Source organism: Hipposideros armiger, unplaced genomic scaffold (assembly GCF_001890085.2).
Source record: "Hipposideros armiger isolate ML-2016 unplaced genomic scaffold, ASM189008v1 scaffold_11, whole genome shotgun sequence".
NCBI classification, from domain to species: domain Eukaryota; kingdom Metazoa; phylum Chordata; class Mammalia; order Chiroptera; family Hipposideridae; genus Hipposideros; species Hipposideros armiger.
Window position 1 is genome coordinate 743,831 of NW_017731361.1, and position 25,571 is coordinate 769,401.

At 41.3% G+C, this 25,571-nt stretch overlaps 2 protein-coding genes across 3 annotated transcripts in view; both read right to left on the minus strand.

Annotated features, from left to right (window-relative positions):
• KLHL3 (kelch like family member 3) overlaps positions 1-25,571 on the minus strand; it is a 256,432-nt gene that overhangs the window by 123,962 nt on the left and 106,899 nt on the right. The gene's annotated exons all lie outside the window — the stretch shown is intronic.
• On the minus strand, positions 16,017-19,077 carry HNRNPA0 (heterogeneous nuclear ribonucleoprotein A0). The gene has a single exon (XM_019661669.1). It carries the CDS (start codon positions 18,494-18,496, stop codon positions 17,579-17,581), a length of 918 nt encoding a protein of 305 aa, XP_019517214.1. The 5' UTR covers positions 18,497-19,077; the 3' UTR covers positions 16,017-17,578.

Genomic DNA, 25,571 nt, shown 5'->3' on the forward strand with positions numbered 1-25,571 from the left:
GCTCCTTGACATAAGTCTTGGCAATGATTTTTTTAATCTGATACCAAAAGCAAAAGCAACAAAAGCAAAAATAAATGAGTGACACATCATACTAAAAAGTTTCTACACAGCAAAGAAAACTGTCAACAAATGAAAAGGCAACTTACTGAATGGGAGAAAAATATCTGCATATCATATCATATCATAAAGAACTCATGCAACATAATAGCTGTAATACGATTTAAGAAATGGGCAAAAGACCTGAATAGACATTTTTCCAAAGAAGATATTCAAATTCAAATAGCCAACAGGTACATGAAAAGATACTCAACATCATTAATCATCATTTGCGTTTGATTAATGCAAATCAAAACCATGAGATATCACCTCACTCCTGTTAGAATGGCTATTATCAAAAAGACAAAAATATAACGAGTGTTAGCGAGGATGTGGACTGTTGGTAGGAATGTAAATTGGTGCAGCCACCATGGAAACAATACGGAGGCTCCTCAAAAAGTTGAAAATAGAACTAGCAATTCAACTTCTGGGTATTATCTAAAGAAAATGAAAATATTAACTTGAAACGATATATGAACCCCCATGTTTACTGCAGCATTATTTACAATAGCCAAGCTATGGAAGCAACTTGAGTGTCCATCGATGGATGAATGGATAAAGAAATTGAGATACACATACACACATACACACACACAGCAAAGGAATATTATTCAGCTATTAAAAAGAACATGGATGACCTTGGGGGCATTATGCTAAGTGAAATAAATGCTCTATGATCTCTTATATGGGGACTCTAAAAAAGAAAATTTTTAAAAACTAAAGAAAACCACAAGCTCACTGATACAGAGAACAGATTGATGGTTGCCAGAGGCAGAGAGTGGAGGTAGGGAGCAACAGGTGAAGGGGGTCAAAGGTTAAAAAAATTATTTTTCAAACATAAGCCAGTAAATATAGACTCCACTAGAACAAAAATAAGTAAGTAAATAAATAAGAGGAAACTGAGATTCTGAGAACTAAATGACTTGACCACAGCCCCATACATTTGAACACAGGTACAGGTCTGTCTGCCTGACCTCAGAGCCCACTATTTGCTCTGCAGTGCAGGCACTACTTCTATCTTACTACCTCCATTTTAGAGATAAGTCAACAAGGATCAGAGAAAGAAAGCAATTGGCTCAATTATCACCCAGTGAAGTTGGGGGCCAATCAGGGTATGGAACCAGATCCTCAGGTGCCTGGCCTAACGACCCTTTCCACCTCCCCTGTAAATGGGGAACAACAGCATTTGAACCCTTAGAGATACTAATACAGGCTGGTGGCCAGGTTTCCAAACGCCTACTATAAACTCCTTTCCTCTGGACTCCTCTGGTCCCTTAGCTTACCAACCAGGCCTAGCCAAAGACTGCTCTTGGAGAAGGCTGGATGCACACCACTGGACCCCAAGTGAGGGAAAGAAAAGTCAGACCAACTATAGCATCAAGCAGGGTGCTTCACACAGGCCAGCCAGTACTTTGCAAACAGTCCTTCAAGGTCTTGCCAACTCCTTCCTCTCTCCAATCTTCAACCTGCAGCTGGTGCCCTCTGCTGGTAAATAAGTGCATCTCTTCATTTAAAAAGCAAAACATTATTACACCAATAGCTTAGAAGGGGGTAAAAGTCGGCTTCCTTCACAGAACATTCTATTTAAGAATAAGCACTCATTCCTACCTACAACTTTTTCATAGGTACTTGCAACTTCAAACTGACTGCACTGGTCCTCTTATCTGTTACCCCTGCCTCACCTTCCTCGTTCTTTCCTTTCTAGGTATAAAGAAAAATGGGCTGTTTTTACATGAAAAGGTAATAAATAGATGAGACAGAGCCCCAAAGTTAAGAATACAATGATGTGTATGTGGGTGAAGTCAGGTGTACACATCTAGCAGGTACTGAGAATCGAGGCAGGAGCATGCTTAATGTAAAACCTATGAGCACGTATGCTCACACATGCTGGTTTCGCTCCACCTTCACATAACTTCATGCTTGTAATTCATCTCACTGAATATCATATTCTGTCTGTGCAATGGGATGTACCAGGCAGCTATGACATACATCCTACATGAACAGAATGTCAAAGAGCTTACAAAATAATTGGAGAAATTACACAGAGATACATATAAATAACAGTAAAAAAACAAGAGACAAGAGAGTGCAGAAAAGGTTCTATGGAAACTCAGTGGAAGAAGAGACAACTTCCAGTCTGGGGGAAGAGGAGGTAAAATACAAGGAATAAAAATAAGGTTACAATAATCAATAATGTTGTAAAGATTTTTGTAGGATATCTGATGGACACGTCTTGTTAGGGAGACCACTTCATGAACGGTGTAGAGGCGTGACCACTGTGCTGTACACCTGAAGCTGATGCTGAATAATAATGAATGTCAACTATAATTTAATATATTTATAGCCACAGGATTTGGAATACAGCATAAGGAATAGAGTCAGTGAAATTGTAACAGCTATATACGATGTCAGAGGGGTAGTAGATTGGGGGAGAAGGTTTATCACTTTGTGAGGCAATGTCTAACTATTACATTGTTTTGTACACCTGAAACTAATAGAAAAAAATAAGGTTGCAAATTTGGTAAATAATTCTGTGGTGCTTTAAAAATGGCACTCATGATTATAACTAGTTGCAGTTAGGCAATTTCAATTTCTCATGACTTTAAAAGTTTTTTTAATAATTTAAAAGGTTTATGGCCGGCCGAGTGGCGCGTTGGTTAACAGCTGGCTTGGGATGCCAGAGGACCCCGGTTCGGATCCCACATATGAGGGCCAGTGACACTGCCAATACAGCTAAGATGCTGAGCAACAGCTCAACTTGGAGCTGGGCTGCTGTGAGTCGCCGGGGCGGTGCAGGCTGCAGCCCCTGTGGCAGTGGGTTGCCATGGGCTACCGTGTGTAGCCAGCAGCCAGCGTGAGCGGCCCTCAAGCTGCCATGAGCGGCCATCCAGAAGCCGGCAACTGATCTGCCTCGCCAGGGAAGAGCGCAGTGATGGTGCCAACTTGGGCCAGTGAAGCAACATCCTCCACAACTAGTTTGAAGAACAAAAATACAGCAACTTGTCTGCTCCCCTTCCCCTAATTCCCCAATAAAAATCTTGAAAAAAAAAAAGAACATTCACAGTGTTGTGCACCATCACCAATATCTATCTCCAGAACTTTTTCATCATCCCCGAAGAAACTCTGCACCCATTAAGAAGTAACTTTCCATCCTCCCCTCCTCTAAGTCCTTGATAAACCTCCAATTCCACTTTCTCTATGCATTTGTCTATTCTAGATACTTCATGTAAGTACAATCATATAATATTTGTCCTTTTGTCTTTGACTTATTTCATTTAGCATGTTTTCAAGGTTTATCCATGTTATATAGGATGTATCAGAATATCATTCCTTTTTATGGCTGAATAATATTCCATTGTATATGCCACATTTTGTTTATCAATTCATCTGTTGATGAACAGTGGGTTTTTTACATTTCACCTTTTCACAGAGCACAATTTAGTAAACATTTCTCTAATGTTTAACACTTACAGTTTCCAATCTCTTATTATAAATAGTGTTATAATGATGCTACTGCTTTCCTTTCAATAAATTGTTTTTTTTAGGTTAAATTCCTAGTATTGAAGTCCTAGAATCAAAGGCTATGAATACTTTAATGGCTCTTCCTAATCAGTTATTTACCCTCCTCATTCATCATCTTTCCCAGCCTGATGGAGAAGTTACTGTCTGCAATTTCAGTTATAAAACTACAAAACTGTGATTAAAATCAATTGGAGGGTATTAACAGATAGTTCTACCAAATGAAAAGAAAAGCTTTCAAGTTCATGGATATAGGGATCCAGGACTTTGAGGGGAACTGGCTGTGACTGATATCAGGAATAAAGTAGAAATTCAGAAGAGGTATGTCAAATGGGCATTTTTGCCACAATCTCCCTTCTGTGACCCAACTCTCATCTTCTCTGTAACAAAATCTTATTACAAGATCAGAACAGAATAACTTCCTTCTCAGGGGAGTGGTATGAAGCAGTTAAATCAGACCAGCTTGCTATATATTTCACAGCAGAGAGTTTACAAGCAAACAAACAAAATGTGATCCTTCTACCACACTGACATAGCTACACCTGTTATAAGATGAAGTAGTCAGGCTTCCTTTCTTCCTAAGGAATTATTTATGAGGCCTGTGTCAACAACTGCCTTCAGTTAGATCATTTTAAAGACCGATACAGGCAGTCCTTTTCATAAACTTGCTTACAAAGAATTTACATGATGGCAGTGATTCTCCCCATGGTCAAAACTGCTAGAAGCTGTAATAATGAGAAGACCTAGAGCTTCTGGAGAAAGGTAAGGAATGAAAGCAGTAACTGCTCCGGAGAGCTCTTCACTAGCCTCTAGACACAGAGCTGGCTGACCTATGTGATAAGGTTTCCCAAAATTGCACCTTCTACCACAACCTGATGTTTTCCAGTTAACTTACGTACCCTAAAAAAAAGCTGTCAGAGGTTCCCAAGACCAACCCTATATTCAGAAGTTAGAACTCACAGAACTCAGTACTGCTAAGTGGTGTAGTCACAGCTGAAGTTTATTACAGCCGAAGTTTATTACAGCCTCAAAGTAAAGATACACAGTCAGATCATATTGGGGGAGAGACACAAGCAGTCTGGAGGAATGATGTGCCGGCCTCTTGATGGTCTCTCCCTACCCCGAGGGGTCACACAAAGTACACTCGTGTGTGATGTTTCTGCCCAAGGACTCGGTACTCAAGGTTTTATAAGCACTCACTACCTAGCTCATATCAAAATTCCAGACTCCCAGAAAGAAGGCAAGTGTTTAACAAAAATCATATTGTTTGCACAGTCTCGACACAGTGAACAGCCCTTACCGGTTAGGGAACAGTGGAAACTCTCCCTAAATCCAAGTGCCCATTCAAAGCAAGTAGGCCCCTCTGAAGACAACACACTACCAATTAAAGATTCATTACAGTTAAAAAGAATAATGTCTCTCACAAAATAAGTATGGGCCCGGCCGAGTGGCTCAGTTGGTAAAGAGCACAAGCTCTGAGCAACAGGATCGCCGGTTCGATTCCCACATGGGCCACTGAGCTGCGTCTGAGCTGAGCAGCTGCTGAGCTGCCAACAGGTGGCAGGATGGCTCAGCTGGTGAGAACACGTGCTCCTAATAAGGTTGCTGGTTCAACTCCCACATGGGATTGTGGGCTATGCCCACCCACAACTAACATTGAACATGGCACCTTGAGCTGAGCAGCAAGCTGCCAATGGGTGGCCAGATGGCGACTGGACTTGGAGCTGAGCTAGCTGCACCCTCCACAACTAAGATTGAAGGACAACAACTTGGCTGTTCCCCTTCCCCAATTCCCCAATAAAATCTATTTTTTAAAAAGTCTATACCTAACAGAATTAAAGAGATTGTGGGTCTTTTATACCTTAATCCAAGTTGTTCTGATTACTTTCCTCATAAACCCTCATTGAAAGCAACTATACCAAAGAAATGGGAATTTTGATCTAAGAAAGGGAAAACCAGAGAAAGTCTTTTAAAATTTAAGGCAAATCAAGACGTGCCTCTGCTCAAAACCCTTAAAGGGTAGCTGAAACCTGAAAAGGAGTAGCGGTCCGCTCCTCTTCTTTCAGCTCCAGCCACCCTGGCCAGCTTGCTTTTCCTCAAAAAGGCCAGGCATAATCCTTGCTCTTCCCTTAAGTGCCTGCACTGCTCACTCCCACATTTCCTCGTCTTTGCTCAGATGTCACTTTCTCAGAGACCTACCACCCCGCCCTATCTTAAGTTGCACTACCTTCACAAACACCCTGCTTTGCAGCTCTCCCCACCGGTCACCCTAACTTTTCCACACCACTCATCATCTCCTAACTCCCCATGTAATTTATTATGTTTCATCGTCTATCTCTCCCCCACTAAAATATAAACTCTACTGAGGGCAAGGATTTTTGTCTCTTGTTCACTGTTCTACTTCCAACTGAAATCATTAAGCAGAATGGTCATAAATTGAACCTGACATAGTAGGAAAACAGGGAGACACTGAATTTCAAACAAGGTGGGAAAACTTATAACAGGTGGGGAGAGTAACCTAGTGCAAACAGCTAGGACTTCCCCAAGTTTGGTGACGCCTGGGAGATCAAGTCATTAAAAATGTGGAAGGGATTCAAATTTTTCACTGAAGAAATGACAACAGATGGCGCATTCAAACAGGGTTACTAAAGAGTTGTAATCAAAGGAACTACTATTTACAAAGGTGTGGTCACAGCTAAGGAAAGTCAACAGCATTTGGAGAACCATCTTGGGGCTAGCAACAGGGAGCCTGATGTAGCAACAATAGGCAGTGGTTACCAGGAGCCAGAAAGACCTAGAGCTGAGAGAGAGCCACTGCAGCAGAGCTGTGGCCACTGATAACCTGTGCTGAACCTGAATGTTTAGGGAAAGGGGGTCAAATATCTTCATTTCACCTTTCTCTCACTCTCCAGATCTCCTGCCAGTTTTTCCCACTGTCCAAATATGAAGCCAGAGAGGAGAGTATGTAATTATTTAAGAGTCAACCTCCTGGGCCGGCCGGGTGGCGCAGTTGGTTAAGAGCGCGACTCTGAGCAACAGGGTCGCCGTTTCGATTCCCACATGGGCCAGTGAGCTGTGCCCAAGCTGAGTTGCCACTGAGCTGCCAACAGGTGGCAGGATGGCACAGCTGGTAAGAGTGTGTGCTCTTAACAACAAGGTTGCCAGTTCGACTCCTGCATGGGATGGTGGGCTGTGCCACCCCACCCCCCCTACTCCCCCAACTAGATTGAAAGCGGCAACTGGACTTGGAGCTGATGGGTCCTGGAAAAACATAATGTTCCCCTTCCCCAATTCCCCAATAAAAAAAAATAAAATAAAAAAAGAATCAACCTCCCAAGAACAGAGCAAGGAAGAGAAAGGTGGAGAGTGGCTCAGGAAGGGCAGAGAAGGCTCAGCAGAGTAACCACTTGTAACAACGCTTCCATGTGCTCATATCACTATGTCCAAACCTTCCTTCTAACTCTCTTCCCATTCCAGCAGTGTGATATCACCAGTCTCCCACTCACACAGTAATTCTGATTTATCTGCTTCCTCTTCTTTATTCCCCACATTTGCCAATTACACTTTCACAACTTGCCTCAAATTCCCTTTCAGTCTATTCCCACTGCTACCTCTTTGTTCATGCTCTCATTTTCTTGCCTGGTTACCATCAGTTGTCTTAGCAGCCTTGCCATCTGAAACATCATTCAGATGTCATCTACTTTACTCAGTGCTACTGGACTAATCTTTCTAAATTAGTCTCACTCCACTATTGTCTCTCAAAACCTTTAGTGACTTGTACTGCCTGCCAGATAAAGTCCAAACTCCTTAGTAAAATACTCAAAGACCTCAGTATGTGGTGCCAACTTTTCCCAATTTATTCCCCACAACTCTCCTTTATCCTTAGTACAAATTAGCCGCTTGTGTTTGGAAGTAAATGAAGGTTAATGGAAAGAGTATGACCACTGGAATTAGTCAGACTTGGATTTAACTCCCAGCTCAATCACTTCACCAGCTGGGTAGCCTTGGGCAAGCTGTTTCACGTTTCCAAGGTCAGCTTCTGCTACCTTATCTATGAAGCAGAGGACTGAATGGACCAATGAGAACATCTGTAAATGTGCTTAGTACAGTGTTCAGCACACAGTAGGCCTACTTCTCTGTATATGCTCCATGTCTCTGCCTCTTTGTCCCCCTACTTAAAAGTACCTTTCTCCCCCTACCTTCTCTATGTGGCCAACTTTTTAGGTAAAATGCTATATTCTCCTCAATGCTTTTCTTGATCTTTCTTCCTACATGGAAGTCCCCTCTCCTCGACACTTTTCTATTTGCAAGTACTTACACACAGATAGCTAATATGGTTGGTATCTCCTACTAGAACTGAAGCATAAGAGGTTTAGCAGTTCCCACATCCAAGCTCATCCAGCAAGTCAAGGGCAAAGCCTAGGTTAAAAACCAAATCCCAGTTACTAAGAGTGCTCTATGGACTACATCTGCTTATGTCACTCCTCTTCAAGACCGTTATTCATTCACTTCATTAACCAAGCAAATGTCATGTGATTGGAATGGGGTGAAATAGGTACACCTTTTGGTAGTCAGTCGTACCTTTTATCAGAGGTCATCATATTAACATTACTATGCACCAGAGACAACAGTGAGCCCTTTACACGCATTCTTTCACTGAATGAATCCATTTAACAACCCTGTGGGACAGGTATTACTAGTAGTCTCTCTTTTCTAGACAAGGAAACTGTGGTTCAGGCCCCTTTGTTCAAGGTCACAGAGCTAGAAAGTGACCGAGTCAGGAATGGAACCTGGTCTATTTGATGATAAAATGTATGTCTTTAAGAACTATGAAATATTAGATCAGATGCCTATTCTGAGGCAAATCACTTTGCAATGTAAAAATCAAAGAAAAAATGTACCTTTCATATGGTATTCAAATAATGAATTATCAATGAAGGAGCGAAGCCTTAACTTTAATCAGAGAACATACACTAAATGACAATGGGGCTAACTCCAATTTGTCTGTATGGTGTGAACAACCAGAGATGGTGCCAAAATGCTGAAAAGGAATGGACACGTCATTTCAAAAGAAATCGAATTCCAACCAGAATGCAAGCTTTTTGAAGACAGGAACCATGTTTGTCTCCCAGCTGTGTATTTCCAGATCCAACATGTGTTCTGCACAAAGGTAATCAATACCTAAAGAAATTGATGGTAAACACTGGGAAATAAGCATACTGTTTAAATGGTACAAGTTCACATCAGAGAATTTTAGAGCAGGAAGTGACGACACAGACCTATTTCAGGATATTTTTTTAAGCAAATCATATAAACTAGTAAAAAAAAAATCAAAGGAGCCAAAAAAAACCTGCCTGAGTAGAAAAGGGAGCACACAGCTAGGAAAAGAATGAATGCCTCGGAAGGTATCTTCTCAAATCCTTTTCCTCTCTGAATATTTAAGTCCTCCAGCTTCAAGCGCAAGTAAAAAAGTGGAAAAAGTCAGTACATAAGAGACTCAATTGCCCTTTTTAGCCTTCCTACTTTGGGATTCCTTTTTTAAAATCACCTTTCAGGTATCTCCTCTTTATGATAAATGTTTTATCTAGTAACATTTAAATTCTCATTTAGAGAGAATTCAAAGTTCACCCCAAAGCAGGTTCCAATGCCAAAGACTAATTTTCCCTAACCAGCTGTGTGCTTCTCTTTGAAATGAGCAATAAATTCTATTTCCCAAGTAAGACACTTCCACACATATTTAGTAAAAGAATAAATTTAGGCATTAAGAACATTCACGATGTGAATTCAAATTCAACTTCAGAGTAATAGTTCATGTCCACTTACTATTTTTAAAGTAATCCCACCTTTCCCCAAATTATACAACTGTTAACTTTATTTTAAAACTAAAATTTAGGGCACATATAAACCTTTCAATTATAGCAAATTCAGTTTTTCAACAGTTAACGGCTTTAGTTACTGCAAAAGTTGTAACAAAATTATATTTTAAAATCAGCTAGTAAGTCAAAATATAGTGAAGACATAAGAAGAAAATGCAAGAATGGCAAGCATAATGCTAACAGTTGCTTACTAAACGGGGTCTCCAAAATATGAATTGTACTTCTTTTCAAGACTCATTAACATAATCATTTCCCATTTAAACCTCAACTGATTTGTATTTCTATCAATGAATACCTTCTGCCTCCCTTAAGCTGATTTTGCTATTGATACATAGCAAAAATCCTGAATCATAAAATAATGCACAATAAAATAAAAATGATGTGCTTTTATTTTTTTTTAAGATTTTTATTGGGGAATTGGGGTATGGGAACAGCGCTGGGGAACTGGGGGGGAGAAGGACAGACAAGCTGCTGTCCTTTTGTTCTTCAGTCTAGTTGTGGAGGACATTGTTTCACTGGCCCAAGTTGGCACCATCGTTGCACTCTTCCCGAGCGAGACAGATCAGTCACCGGCTTCTGGATGGCCGCTCACAGCAGCTGCTGGCTACACACAGTAGCCCATGGCAACCCACTGCAGCAGGAGCTGCAGCCTACACCACCCCCAGGGGCTCACAACAGCCCAGCTCCAGGTTGAGCTGTTGTTCAGCCTCTTAGCTGTAGAAGGCAGTGTCCTGGCCCTCATATGTGGGATCTGAACTGGGGCCCTCTGGCATCCCAAGCCAGCTCTTAATCAATGCGCCACTTGGCCGGCCCCAAAGATTGTGTGCTTTTAAAAGTCATGGTCTAGCAATCTAAGAAAAAAGGAGCCCAATACATCATGCTCTGCGCTTTGGCATAAGCTGTGGGATGCCCTTTGCCATCCAAATGTCAAGACTACTCCAAATGTCTCTTTTTTTTCTTGACCACATAAAAAGTCACCACTATGGCTCATTATATAATGTATCTCTGACTAAAATGCCCACACTCCATCACAATGATTTAAATTCCCACCACCCAATTAAATTGCAGATACCTTGTGAGCAAGGACCGATCCTTATTTATTAATTTAGCTAAGTCGTGCTCAAAACATTTTGGTTGAATGAATCACAAGAACTAGTCTAAGGGTTCCTCTTGAAGACTGTAACTGAAAAACTACCAAATGACTAAAAACTAATACAATCAAATTGGAAAACATTTAAACAATTATAGTCTTCACATCATAGGAAAATGAAGTCCAAAGAAAATAAGTTAACAAGGTTCAATACTAAAATCTGAATCAATATTTCAACTGGAAATTTTGATGTTTGGTATTGCCCACCTCTGGTCAAGAGCAAACTTCTCCCAGGAAACCCTTCGTCTGTTATTTTCTCCACTTTCTCAAGACCTAAATGATTTAGTAAATCACTTAAAATTCAACTAAAGACAATTTCTACAGTGAAAAAACCTATATTAACACACAACTAAAATATGATGCTACAAGTTTTTAAGTAGGATAAACCAGAGAAGATCGCTTTTTAAATAGTTTAAATGGCACTTGTTATAAAAATCCTAGACCTCAATGTATGTATGTACAAGGTCTAACAATTAAGTCCACAAACTTGTTGCAATGATGTTGCTAACCTTTTTTGATATCAGAGGGATTATTCATTATGAATTTGTACCAACTTGACAGTTAACCTACTTTACTATCTGGAAGTGCTGAAAAGGCTGCTTGAAAAAGTTAGACAATCTTGAAAAAGTTAGACAATCTGAGCTTTTTGCCAATTCATGGCTCTTGCATCTCAGCAATGCACCAGCTCACACAGCACTGTGAGGGAGTTTTCAGCCAGTAAACAAAAAACTGTATTGGAACACCCTCCTTACACACCTGATCTGGTTCCCAATTACTTCTTTCTTTACTTGAAGATAAAGGAAATACTGAACAGAAGACATTTTGATGACATTCAGGGCATCAAGGGTAATGTGACAACAGCTCCGATGGCCATTCCAGAAAAAGGGTTCCAAAATTGCTCTAAAGGGTGGACTAGACACTGGCAATGGTGCATAGCTTCCCAAGGGGAGTACTTCGATGGTGACTGCAGTGATATTCAGCAATGAGGTACGCAGCTTTTTCTAGGATGAGTTCGCGAACTTGTCAGGCCGTGCACATGCACGCGAACTCTCATATATACATACATATATACAGTTCAGAATATAAAGGGCATTGGGGCCAGCCGAGTGGCTCCGCTGGTTAAGAGCGCAAGCTCAGAGCAACAGGGTCACCAGTTCAATTCCCACACGGGCCAGTGAGTGGCGCTTGAGCTGAGCTGCTGAGTTGCCAACAGGTGGCAGGATGGCTCAGCTGGTGAGAACACCTGCTTGGTGGGCTACGCCCACCCACAGGTAAAGACTGAACTCAGACCTTGAGCTCAGCGGCCGCAAGCTGCCGACAGGTAGCCAGATGGCGACTGGACTTGGAGCTGAGCTAGCTGCGCCCTCCACAACTAAGACTGAAGGACAACAACTTGGCTGTTTCCCTTCCCCAATTCCCCAACACTGTTCCCCTTCACCAATTTCCCAAAATCTTTAAAAAATAAAATAATAATAATATAAAGGGCACTATGAATTGTTTTTAATGGAGATGAGTTACATATTTTTTAATCAAGTCTTTCTTATAAAAAAATTAAAATGCAATTTGGGAGGGAAAAGGACAACACAAAATTGAAATGTTAAGACTGTAGAATATCCAACAAATTCTTGTAGGGCTCTATTGGATTTCTTAGAGAACTACTTGGACACCAGTATAACCCATGGCTTCAGCCAGGCTCCTAAAATTTTTCATCTTTGGTATGTTGTAAATGACAAAAAAAGGCCTGCAAAAGTTGTTTTACATTATAAGCAGAAGGGCCGGCCAAATGGCTCAGTTGGTTAAGAGCTCACTCAAGAGTGTGAGCTCTGAGCAATTAGCGGTTCGATGCCCAGCTGGAGCTGAGCTGCCACTGAGTTGCCAACAGGTGGTAGGATGGCTCAGCTAAAAAAAAAAAAAATTATAAGCAGAAAAAAAACTGGAAACATGGTAATCAATAAATTATGGTACAACTATACTATAGCATACCATAGTTATATTAGTTGTATGTACAGATATGGAAGAACATCCTTGAAGTTAAAATATATAGAGATATGTTGATCCAATTTTTTAGTTTTTGTATTAGTTTCAGGTTTATATACACGCACGCACACACGTAAAATCTCCACGCAAATGAAGATCTAGAAGTAGACAATCTCTGGGCACGAGAAGGAAACAGGAGGAGCAATTTTCTTTTCAACTTCACAATATGCCTTTTAAATATAAGCAAAAAGATCCCTATTTTTTTATTAGGTAAACCTGTAGTTAATATTCAAGAGATAACAGGATCTTCTCATAGAATTATCCTAACATAAATGAAATGCATGCGAAGTACTTCACAGCACAAGGTACAGAACATTAAGTGGTACCTTCCTTTCTTTACTGTTTTTCATCACAGTATTTGATATATACGGACATCATATGGAAAAAGTGGCAAATTTTCTCCAGTAAAACTACTGAAGATAACAAAAGGGGACATTAATATAATGGTACTCGTAAGTTATTGACTACTTTATCATGTGTAACCTAGCTTTGAAATTTTCCAGTAAAAGTTTTAGTTGAATTTACCCCAAGGCTTTAAAAAAGCCACCAATGAGTATGTACCTTTCTATGTATACTGAGAATTGAAAAATACTTATACCAGAAAACTGCTCTCATTATTTTGCATATATAACTCTGAGGTAACCATGTCATGAACTAAGTGTATATTTGACCAGCAAAAACATTATCTCCAAGGATAATAATCACTACATTGTTTATAGCAGCAAGAAACAGAAAAAAACTCACCTTCATCAAGAGGCAATGTTTTATGATACAGCTATACTAAGGATTATACAGACATTAAAAACAATGAAGGTATATGTCTTGATAATGTGAAACTGTTAATATATATATAAACTACAAAACTATGTAATCTATTTAAATTAAGCGCATACAAAAAAGAGCTAACTATACCTATTAAAAAATAAGATTATCCTTGAAAAGGGGGTTTGCTCATATAAGTAGGATTTTTACTTACTTTTTATTTGGTTTAAAAGCAATTAATTCTAATAACACCAGCCCCGGGGCCAGCCAAGTGGTGCATTGGTTAGGAGTTGGCTTGGGACACCAGCTCTGAACCAGCAGGCCCCAGGTTCAGATCCCACAAGGGCCAGTGATGCTGCGCCCACTACAGGTAAGATTGTGAACAACAGCTCCACCTGGAGCTGGGCTACTGTGAGTCACCAGAGACAGCATAGGCTGCAGTGGGACTGGCCAACAGCGGGTCGTGAGCTTTCGTGAGCCGCTGTCCAATGACCGGCGAGCGACTGCCTCACCCAGGAAGAGCGCAAAACCAACATGGGCCAGAGAAGCGACATCCTCCACAACCAGACGGAAGAACAAAAGGACACAGCAACTTGTCTGTTCCCCTTACCCAGTAAAATCTTAAAAAAAAAAAAAATACACCAGTCCCAACAGTAAGATTTCTGCATTTTCTATTTCCTAGTAATATTGGTATTTTCTGACTTGAAGTACAATTCAAATGTTATGTGCAAGACTAATTTTAAGTAACATACAGCAGAAAAGTATGTTTCTTAGGCTTTATCTATTCTTCCAAGGGACTTTTTATTGGAAAAAAAATTTTTACAATGTATATTCACTTTTAATAGAAAGCATGAGACAAAGGCACATCAAAAAATAACCTGCAATAAGACACTAGGAGAAAGCACTGTACTCCCTTGGTTTACAGGCAGTCTTTATTGCCTTTTCAGAAAACAAAATAGGGCATTCTGAAAGGGAATAGAAGGGATTTTTCCCAGTGATCAGAATCTTACACTGACGCAATTGGTTAAAATGGAAGAGACTTACCCTAAGTGAAAATGTTGTCTTTTTGGATAAAACCCATATTGTCCAGATGCAGTTCTGCTCAAATCAATCCAATATCCAAACACCCACTTTCAACCAGCAAATTTAACATTAAATGTGCATTCTCAAACTTGAGAAAATTAAGCACTTAAAAGGTAAATAACCTACAAATTTAAGTAACTTAACACTCACTCCTGGTCTTGAGAGTAATAATCATAAATAACAAATTCTCAAGTATCCTCAATCCTTTAACCTCACTTAAAAACAAATATTCATAGTGAAATAGATTTAAATATGAAACCTATGTTCCAAATCACTGTTATAGGAGCAATCAGTGTATCACTCTGATTCGATAGTTATCGGAACATCAACTATTTGCAAGCTTTATAACATCTGAAATTTATATTCAATCTTGAAAGACCTTTCAAACCAGTTTTAACTGATTACCACTTTTATATTAAAAATACTGTCAATGCAGAAGTTCACAATAGGGAGACAAAAAAATAGGTTCACTTTTATTTTGCTAATCTTCCAAATTAGATTTAAGCAGGGGGCAAATTGTATTCAATACTGACTAGATTGTATACAACCTCCATGAATTCTTTAATTTCAATAATGTTCAGATAATTCTCATAGGTGACAAAAATCCAACTGGTTGCCAAAACAAGTCCCACATACCAAAAATGCTTGCATAAAAACTGACAAGAGGAGTTCTGTGGAGTAAATACCACTATGTGTTTGCATTCACTAAATACCAGTCCAAATTACAAATTTGTGAATACATGACAATGAAATGTTACTATACCTTGAACAGAACACTAAGTCACTTTTCTAATTAAGAGGAAACGTTTTTACATAATTCATTTAACTTCTTAGAAGTCTATGTTGGGAATACAAAATGACAACTTTATCAACTGGACTATTACAACTGACCCAGAAGAGCTAGATCTTCCCACTAAAACTGAGCAAAAGGCAAAACAATGACAATTATAAAAATTTAAGCATACCATTTTTCTGTATCCCAAAGGGCCTCCAAATTACCAAATAAAAAAGCCCACATGTAGTATGTTCCACTGAGTGAAAAATAAAACATTAAGGAAACTGTAGAGCCATTTGAGAGCAAAAGATTTGACTATGTTTATTCAACGTGCAAAAACATCTATCCCATTTGTCAGAGGTGTACTTAGATATTTGTACCAAGCATCAGTTATCCTTTGTCCTAGTGACTGAGCAGCCATAATCTAGCCTATCCATCTTGACCTTATTTCCTCCTATCTCTTGAAGGTAGGGCCCTGAAAGTTGGGGGGAAAAAAATTGGGGGCAAGAATTAGATCTTAATAAACATATGACAAGAACTAAGAGAAAAAGGGTCAGTGTTAAAATATTCTTTAAAAGTCCAATGATTTCTTCAGAAAGTTTCTTAGTATGGCTTTCAAGTGTAAGATTTAAGTCAAATAATTTTACGGTAACATTAAATGTATTAGATTAATAGGTACTATGAACCCATCCACCAGATTATACATACTCTCACTCAATCATGTAAAGAATTGAATTCTTTATTTGTGATATCCATAAACGTTGCTATTCTGTATTTCTAACCAGGAAGTCAATTTTCTCCTATATCATTTTTGTTTTTTTATAAACAACTTGAAATCTATTGCATGAAAGGGCTACAACTATACATTTAACCAAGCAGAATACACAGATATTTTGCTTTACAACTTGCACCTAAGATACCAGTACACGTAGCTGGTTCATTAGTTGTCATAGCAATTTGGGGCCATTGCCCAAGCTATGCATAGCAATTTACATTTTCAATTCTCATATAGAAAGAGCAATTGTAATACGGACTGTTAATTATATTCCTATAAAGCCCACCTTAGTTACAAGTAAATGTGTAACCAAAGTCTGCACAGATTTTTGATGGCAAACCTTCTAATCTGATGAAATTGTCCTAAACAAGTTTTAAACAAATTGTTTTGCACATATACTGCCATTCTGCCAGTAGATGGTGCTGCAAAGGTTGGGAAAAGGATTTCCATGAGGACAGTTCAGCTATAGGGAAAAAAACATTTAAACCTGCTCTGAAAATACAAAAATGCATTTAGTTTGAGGATAAAATATAACCCTTATTTGTAACGATTCATTACAGACAAACCAATAAGAGGGATGAAACTAGGCCATCTGAAAGTTTTTAAACAGTTTATATGAATGAAAATACATGCTTAACACAAACTATTTCTTTAGAACTATACAGTACATACTTAGAAGTAAATTCTCATAGAAAGAAGTGACTAATCATATGATAAGCAAATCGCTTAGTACAAGAGATGGATGCACAGAAACTTTGAAGATTTTAAAAAGCCACATCCACCATTTCAAAAGTTTTGCCTGTAAAGGGATAAAAATTCAACGTCACTAGCAGGGCAACAGAAAAGAAAACCACAGGACCTTTTAAAAGTTTCTCTAAGTACACATCAAAAATTAAGAATTAACACGAAAATTTTTCAACTAATATCCCTTAAAACGGTACGGAATGGATCCTAGAAAAAAGATGTTAGACATGTACGGTCAAACACAATGATTTATTAAAAATAAAACGTAAAAATGATTTTTGTACATATGCTTCCAAATTTCAGGCATGGGATCCAAGTAGATTTCATAGAAAACGCTGTAGCCAGGTATCAAGTCCTTACAACAAAGTAAACTACCCCCCACCCCAACCCCCGCCCAGGTTTTGCTACAGAATCAGCAAGTTCATTCCCTCCCCCCAAAAAAAACACAAATTAAAACAAGACGTTTTGCTAGTATAAAAACGACCAAAGTCCAAGTAATAATAAAAAAATAGAGTCCATCAATGACTGTAACACAAAAATGTGTATGTGGGGCCGAGTCCATCTTCAGAGGGAGAGAGACAAGAGAGGTGGCAGGCAAACAGGGCAACACCCCCAAGGGTAAGCAGCCTTACAAGCGGCTCCCCCAAGGGCAAAATGGGGAAGGCAGTGGAAGGGGAAGGGACTCAGGAGTTGACCCTAGTTGGGTTGTTGAAAAGAGCTACCCCTATAGCCACTCCCGGGCATTAAAAAAAAATTTTTTTTTAAAAGGAACTGCCTCCATAACCACCCCCACCGCCATAACCGCCTCTGTAAGGTCCACTGTTACTACGACCGCCCCAGCTGCTGCCGCCTCCGCCGCCGCCGCCGCCGCTCTTCATGGGCCCATAGGACGACTGGTGCTGGCTATAGCTGCCGAAACCGCCGAAGCCGTTACCGTAGTCGCTCCCACCGTAGGACGAGCCGCCTCCGCCGCCTCCGTAGGCATTGTAGCCGCCGCCGCCGCCGCCACCGCCGTAACCACCGTAGCTGTTGTAGCCGCCGCCGCCTTTAGACAGGCCGTTCTGGTCACGACCGCCGCCGCGACCCCGACCGCCTCGGCCGCCCCGGGAGGACCGGGAACCTCCTCCACCCCCACCGGCGTGGATATCCTCTTTAGGAACCGCCTTCTTCACCTCCACGCGATGGCCCTGGATCGGATGGAACTTGACCACCGCGGCCTTGTCTGCCGCGTCGTGATTCTGAAAATACACGAAGCCGAAGCCACGCTTCTTGCCGGACTGCTTGTCGGCAATAATCTCGGCCTTTTCCACGGTGCCAAACTGCGAGAAGTGCTCGATCAGGTCGCCCTCGGCCACGTCTCCCTTAAGACCCCCGACAAAGAGCTTCTTAACCTTGGCGTGGGCACCGGGCCGCGCCGAATCCTCCCGGGACACCGCCCGTTTCAGCTCCACCGTGTTGCCGTCCACGGCGTGGGGCGAGGCGGCCATGGCGGCATCGGCCTCCTCCACATTGGAGTAGGTCACGAAGCCAAAGCAACGGGAGCGCTTGGTCTGGGGGTTCACCACCACCACGCAGTCCGTCAGAGTCCCAAAGGCCTCAAAGTGGCCGCGCAGGCCCGACTCACTCGTCTGCACATTGAGGCCGCCGATGAACAGCTTACACAACTGGGAATTCTCCATCTCTACGGCCCGGGCCTTCCCTCCGCCTTGTGTGCTCCGAGGTTTCGCCGTCGCCGTTATCGTTGGCTAAGGCCTCTTCACAGCTTGGGCCCAGCCGTTGCTGGAGCCGCTACTGCCGCTCACCGACGGGGAAGGGAAAAGGGGAAGGGAGGAAAGGAGGAAAAAAGGAAGGGGGAGGGAAGGGGAGAGGTGCCGGCTAGAGGGCGAGCCGAGGAGATTGGAAGACAACCAAGGCCGCCGCCACAGCCGCCGCCACCTCCGCTCCCCTATCTGGGCACCACACAAAGAGGCCGCTGAACGCGCGCGCACCCTCCCCGAGGCGTGCGTCACCGCCGACGTACGGCAGCCCAGGGCTGCCCGCCAATCGCCGCTTCGCTCTCTTTAGTCCCGCCTTCCGCGCCGCAGCGCCGCTCTCGGTCAGGGCCTCCCCGCCCTCCGCGGCCTATTCAAGCCTCGGCCTGCTCTGCTCCTGCCGCCGTCTCTACCGCCCCGCTTTAACTCCCGGGCTCTCCAGTATGCCGTGACTAGGCAATCTCCCTGCCCTCTATACACCTCCGTGACTCATTTCCTCCCTGCACCGCGGCTGTTCCCAGTGATTTTCCCCCTCCCCTTGCCGTATCCCCTCGCCCAACTCCGCAGTGGCGTTCGCGCCAGCCCCTTGAGAGACATGTCAGTTCAGCCAATCACTGCGACCCACTCGCACCCACTTCCGTTTTCCGCAGCTGCCGGGCGCGCTCCCCGGAGCGCGCTGGCCCAGGCGCACCTTGTGTGGAGCCTGCCTACCACCCCCGGGCGTCCTCCCGCCCTGATCTTGGGGTGGGGGTGGGGATAAGCGGGGACGCGCGGGGGGCCGTTCCCAACGGATGCGGCCTGGGGCGCCACGCGCGGGCTTTTTGAAAACTTGACTGTTGGGGTTGGGGGTCTGGATTTACCCGCCGCGTTTCGAACGGGCCGCAACACCTGGCGTCCTCGCCCCTCCCGTCCACACAAAGATGGAGGGTAGAGGCCTAGTCAGGGATGGCGGTTATTAGCCGTTTACAGTGGGCCCAAGACGCGGTTAAGCTAAAACACTGGCACGTGGCCCTGCGCAAAATCGAGCCAGAGGCAATGTGAAGGTCAGCAGTGCGCCAAAAGCGCTTCAGGCCTTATGACCGAGGCCATCCTTTGGCCACACGTGAAGCCCGCCCGCGACGCCCCTCTCAACCTCCCTTCGCCCACTCCGACAGAAGGCATTTTCATTTTAGCTCAGTGAACACATCATTTTATGTTTAGTTTACATATCTGTGCGTTGCTTCCTTCCCAACTAAAACGTTAGCTTTTTTAAAGCACTGGATACCACATGAACATTATATACAAATACCACGCACCCGTTAACTGCCTTACAGACCGTCCCTCAGGTGGGAACGCAAGAAAATTAAAATGACTCCCATTGAAACTTTGTGCCAAGCAAGACACAAAGTGGGACACAGGATGAGACATAACGTGACCAAGAGGCCCCAAAACAATCAAGAAGAAGAGCTCTTGATTGTATCCTGGAGCATTCAGGAGTGATTTGTGAAAGAGGTGGAAGTTTCACTGAATTTCAGAGTCAAAAGCTAGATAAGAGTTCTATAGAGTTTATCTGAACAAAAGCCCGAAGAAACAAAGCTACATAAGCTTCAAAGGGGCAGTCAGTGGACCAGTTTGGTGCAGGAAGCTTTTGATAGACGATAGTAAGGACGATAGTACGAGGTAAGATTAGTTGAGGGTCTTTGATACTATGGAATGTCTTCAATTTTAGATTAAGTTTCAATATTATTCCAAAGGTAGGCTACAAGATTTATAGACCAGAGTCTGGCTCTACCACCTACTCACTGTGTGACTTTGGGCAAGTCATGTAACATTTTTTAAAACTTAACCACCTTTATTATCTGAATATCAAAACAATAAAACACCTCCCAGGTGTTGTAAAAATTCAATGATAGTCTGCATGTAAATACAGAATACAGGGCCTAGCACATAGTAAGTGCTCAGTTTTTCCAACAAATACTATACCAGGTGCCAAGAATAGGGCAGTAAACAATAGACAAAAATCTCTGCCATCATGGAGCCTACATTCTAGTGAGGAGAAGCAGACAAGAAATAAGATTGATATGTAGCATGTTAGTGATAAGTACCATTGGTGGGGGGAAAAGGGAAGACAATAGGAAGTTATTACCTTGTTGCAAAAAAACAAGTCATGTAAGGTAGGATTTGCTAACTGATGATGATAAAGAATGAGGGAAATAAAAGCATTTCAGTGATTGAAGTCTGGAAGCCTAAAATTGCAGCAATGGTAGAACTAGAAAATCTAAGTAACTATTTTAGAGGGAGTTGGGGAAATGATGAACATAGTTGTTAATATTTAAGGTGACACTGGTATTCATGGGACCCTGTTTTCCAGGATGCCCAAAGACAATTGCTCAGATGAGAGATTAGACCTTAAGAAATATATTTTAGAGTCATCCAAAAACTGTTAAAACAGTAAAAGATGAATCTCTGAAGGAAAGAGAATAAGACCATAGTTTATTTTCCCATCTAAACTATAAATTCTAAAGTAACAGTTTTCTCCTACGTTGTTTTAAAATAATCCTCCATGGGCCGGCCAAGTGGCTCAGTTGGTTAAGAGCTCGCTCAAGAGTTTGAGCTCTGAGCAACAGCGGTTCGAGTCCAGCCCGAGCTGAGCAGCCNCTGAGCTGCCAACAGGTAGCAGGATGGCTCAGCTAAAAATAAAATAAAATAAAATAAATAAAAAAAATAAAATAATCCTCCATATCATCAAATTGGGAATCCATTATGGGTTTAATTTCTTTTGACTAGGAAAGCTTCATAGAGGCATATGTTTGGTATAAGCCTTACATATAGAAGGGGGATAGGGATGATGGGAGACAACACAAGCATGTTTGAGAGACATTCAGGAAGCCAGGATAAATGCAAGATAATTGGAAGTTAGACTCTTTTGAAGAGATTAGATTGATAAAGATAGGGACACTGAATAAGGCATTGTTAATGTAAACAAATGATGCAGTCAATTTCCTACCTCTCAGATCATTCAGGGAGACAAGCTTTTTTTCTCTACCTTGTAGATAATTGCCTGAGTTTGTATCTTAGCTTTACCTTGCTTACAGGTGTGTCAGCCTTCCAAAACAAAAAAGTTTTTTTTAATATAACTGAATTTTAGACAACCTTTGGTTTCCATCCCTCCTGCAAGCTTGATTACAAAAACCTCACTGAATGTGGTGGTTAAACATAGATAACTACGCTAAAAAGGGTGTATTTTATAGTACCTAAATTATACCTAGAAAAAGAGAAAACTGCAGAAATGGGAAAAGAATAAACTGAAGAAGAAAGGGAAAACTATGGCCAGCTATATTTCCAGGAAGCAGCAACTTTGATTTTTTTTTAAACTAAACTTTTTATAACACCCAAGAATGTCTTTTTGCAGTTAGGGTTCTGTTATGGACTGAATTGTGTCTCCCCCAACCCCAAAAATCATATGTTGAAGCCCTGGCCCCCAGCACTAATGAATGTAACTATAATTGAAGAGGTGATTAATTTAAAATGAGAATATTAGGGTGTGGCCTTAATCCAATAGGACTGGTGTCCTTATAAGAAGAGGATGAAACACCAGTGGCACATGTGCACAGAGGGATGACCATGTGAAGAGACAGCAAGAGGGTGGCCATTTGCAAACCAAGGAGAGAGGTCTCAGAAGAAACCAACCCTGCTGGCACCTTGATCTTGGACCCCGAGACTCCAGAACTCAGAAAATAAATTTCTGTTGTTTAAGCCACCCAGTCTGTGGTACTTTGTTATGGCAGTCCTAGCAATCTAACATATCCACCTAGAAGTGTTTTCAGTGTCCATGTTCGGGGTATCAGACCTCACTCATTTGTACATGTAAAGCTGCCTATACACATCTTGCCTGGATTTCTCTCGGCAAGATTATACCAGATGTAGTGATTTTCCTATAAATTCCATAATAAGGTTACAGAATTATATTCCTTAAAATTAAATAAATTATTTAACTTTTGGTTTTGAATTTTATTATTTTATTTATATTACCCAGGCATTTATATTTTAGTGCATCGTTTTTACTTAGTCCAGTAAGAACTTCAAATTTTTTTGAATATTTATTTCCTTCAACAAATTTTATACTTAGTATTTTCCTCTCCATGAGGCATGTGCCAGATCAATGTGAAAATCAAGTTTTTAATCTTACCTATTAAGTCCACTTTCAACTTTAGTTTCAGCTGTAGTATAGCTAGGTATGTGGATAACAACTTATAAAGCTTCTCTTCCTAACTTATACAGAAAAGGAAAATAATTTGCATTGATTGAGATCAAATTTCCATCAACCTAAAGAGTGGCAACTCAGAGTGAGATTTCATTTGTGACGTGTTCTATACTTACACCTGTGAGTGAAGCAACATCCATGCTACCACATACATTTTGAGTCCTTAGGAATCTGATCCTTCCTCATTTCCAAGTACACACTGAACAGAGCAAAGAACAGGTTAGTCTACTCAGTAAGCTACAAGAGTAGTATTTAGTTGTAGTTGTTCAGGGAGTTCAGATTATGTATAAAGCCTTTCTGGATCATTCAGGATCTAACCATTTTACTTTTTTTTTTATTTTTATTGGGGAACAGTGTGATTTTCCAGGACCCATAAACTCCAAGTAGTTGTTTCAATCTAGTTGTGGAGGGCATAGCTCAGCGGCCCATGTGGGAATTGAACCGGCAACCTTGGTATTGTGAGCACTGTGCTCGACTCAACTGAGCTAACCAGCCGCCCCAGGATCTAACCATTTTTAGTTAAATGATATTTATCATAATTTCAGCACATTATTAGAAAAAGAGAAAGAAAATTACACACATCTTTTTTTCCACTAAAACTGGGAGGAAAACAATGGAAAAAATAAAAATTAGCCAAGATTTGTGTGAGCAACAGTATAATCATGATAAGCAGCTATGAAACCAAAAATCATATGCTCTTTAAGGAACCTATTCCATAAGATAATCACTGGCTGAAATCTCTCAGTATACAGCAGTGATTTATTTGGGTTGGTTTGTGCACACCCTAATTTACCTGAAATCTATTTTACTTTGCTGCCCAGGATTCTAAATATGGTCTATTTTTCACCTTCTGAAATAATATATGAAGCACTTTTCATTCATCAGTATCAATTAAAGGGGTTTCTTTCAAGGATTAAATTGTATATAATTCAGTTCAAATTCTAATAATTTGCTAATTCCCATCATTGGTTCTGGAGGATTTATTTTTCACCAAGCTCTGATATGATTATCTACTGCATCCAAAATATATACTAATATATTTTCTAAGTTTCATCACAAGGTTTTGAGCATGGTTTTGTAAAATCACAGCATTGACCTTACCGGCACATTCAAAAGTTCCACCAAAAATAAGCCCCATTATATCTAAGCATTTACTATAGATAAGGCAGTTTAAAAGAACTTTCTTACCCTACATTCTAGAATCAGGAATCGAGCATAGAGAGACCCATTATTTGTCATCCATTCCAAAACTTCCATGTGACAGATGCCTCGGGCCGCACAGATAGTAACTTCTAATCTGTGGTCAACTGGCTACTTTACACATGGCTTAGCCCGTAATACTCTCACTCATGTAGTTTCTGTATAGGCTTCCTTATGTAGAAAATAAAAACATTATTAAAGCAAGAGTTGGGTCATCGTTCTAGCCTTTTAGTCATCATTTATCCAAAGTCTATTGACAGCTTTCACAAAGGTGCAGGGCTCAATTTCTCCTGGCTGACATTAAGATTATAGGAAATATGAGGTTTGGATATTTGAATGAGATTTTGCAACTAGAAGATAAAGTGCAAGAAAACTGGAATTAAACTGGTATCTACCCTAGACCTGCTCTCAGCCCCAAGTCAGCTCAGGAAGCCCTGGGAAAGGGAGAAAACAGAAAGGCACCTACGTCTACCAAGTATCAGGCTAGCTTGTTTCTTTCTTTCCACCACTTCAGCTTCTGGGTTAGAGAGAATAATAAAAAATCAAGCTTGTTGAGACACCCTGAGTTCATCTGGCAATAATTTCTGGAGGCATATATCAAACTGAAATATCTCAGTTTTTTTTCACTGAAAAGGCACAATTTAATACTTATGCTGAATTCTTCTTCTTAAAAAAAGTTTTTTCATGTGTAAGTAATTTCTTCCATATCTTGAGAGCTATAAATGTATATGGTGAGTATGAAAGTTACTTCATAATTCTAGGTGAAGGAAATGTCATATTCTTTTTCTATTGCTAAATTAAATCTCATCCTAAGCCACCACTTAGGTTGATGAAAATTTAACTTCAGTCTATAATGGGGTCAAGTCCCACTCTAGGGCAAAGACTTCAGTTCAGGTTTTACACAGTCCCGGGGTATGTGGGGACGGCCCTCTGATCTTTGACCCAGATTTGTCACTGTTTATAGGCTGTTTGTCCAAGACCACAGAGTCCCTTGCAGAAAGGTGGCTCAGCTGCTTCCTGAAATTTGCCTCCCAGCTTAAGCTGGAGCTCCTTACCATGGCTAGGAACACCAAAGGTTCAAGTCCCACTGTACCACAAAGTCATTCCACACTGAGAACAGGCCACATCCCCAGAAGGGTACAAGGGAGAAGCACAGAGGGACTGGATCCTGGCCCCCGCTAACTCCATGGAGCCCATCCTCCTCCAAAAATCTCTTTGAGGACTCCATAGTAGATTCTCCCTCCTGGGCTCCTGCCTCTTTCCCCTTTCTTATGGGACCACCTAATATAAGCAGTGATCAGGCTTTAAAAAAAATAAAAGGGGGCCAGCTGAGTGGCACAATGATTAAGAACTGGCTTGGGATGCCAGAGGGCCTGGTTCAGATCCCACATATGAGGGCCAGTGACACTGCCTTCTACAGCTAAGATGCTGAACAACAGCTCAACCTGGAGCTGGGCTGCTGTGAGTCACCGGCGACGGCGTAGGCTGCAGCCCCTGTGGCAGTGGGTTGCCATGGGCTACCGTGTGTAGCCAGCAGCCGCAGTAAGCGGCCGTCCAGAA

What these genes read in the sequence shown, in the direction of transcription:
- HNRNPA0 (XM_019661669.1), bottom strand. Translation starts at nt 18,496, where the DNA reads ATGGAGAATTCCCAGTTGTGTAAGCTGTTCATCGGCGGCCTCAATGTG.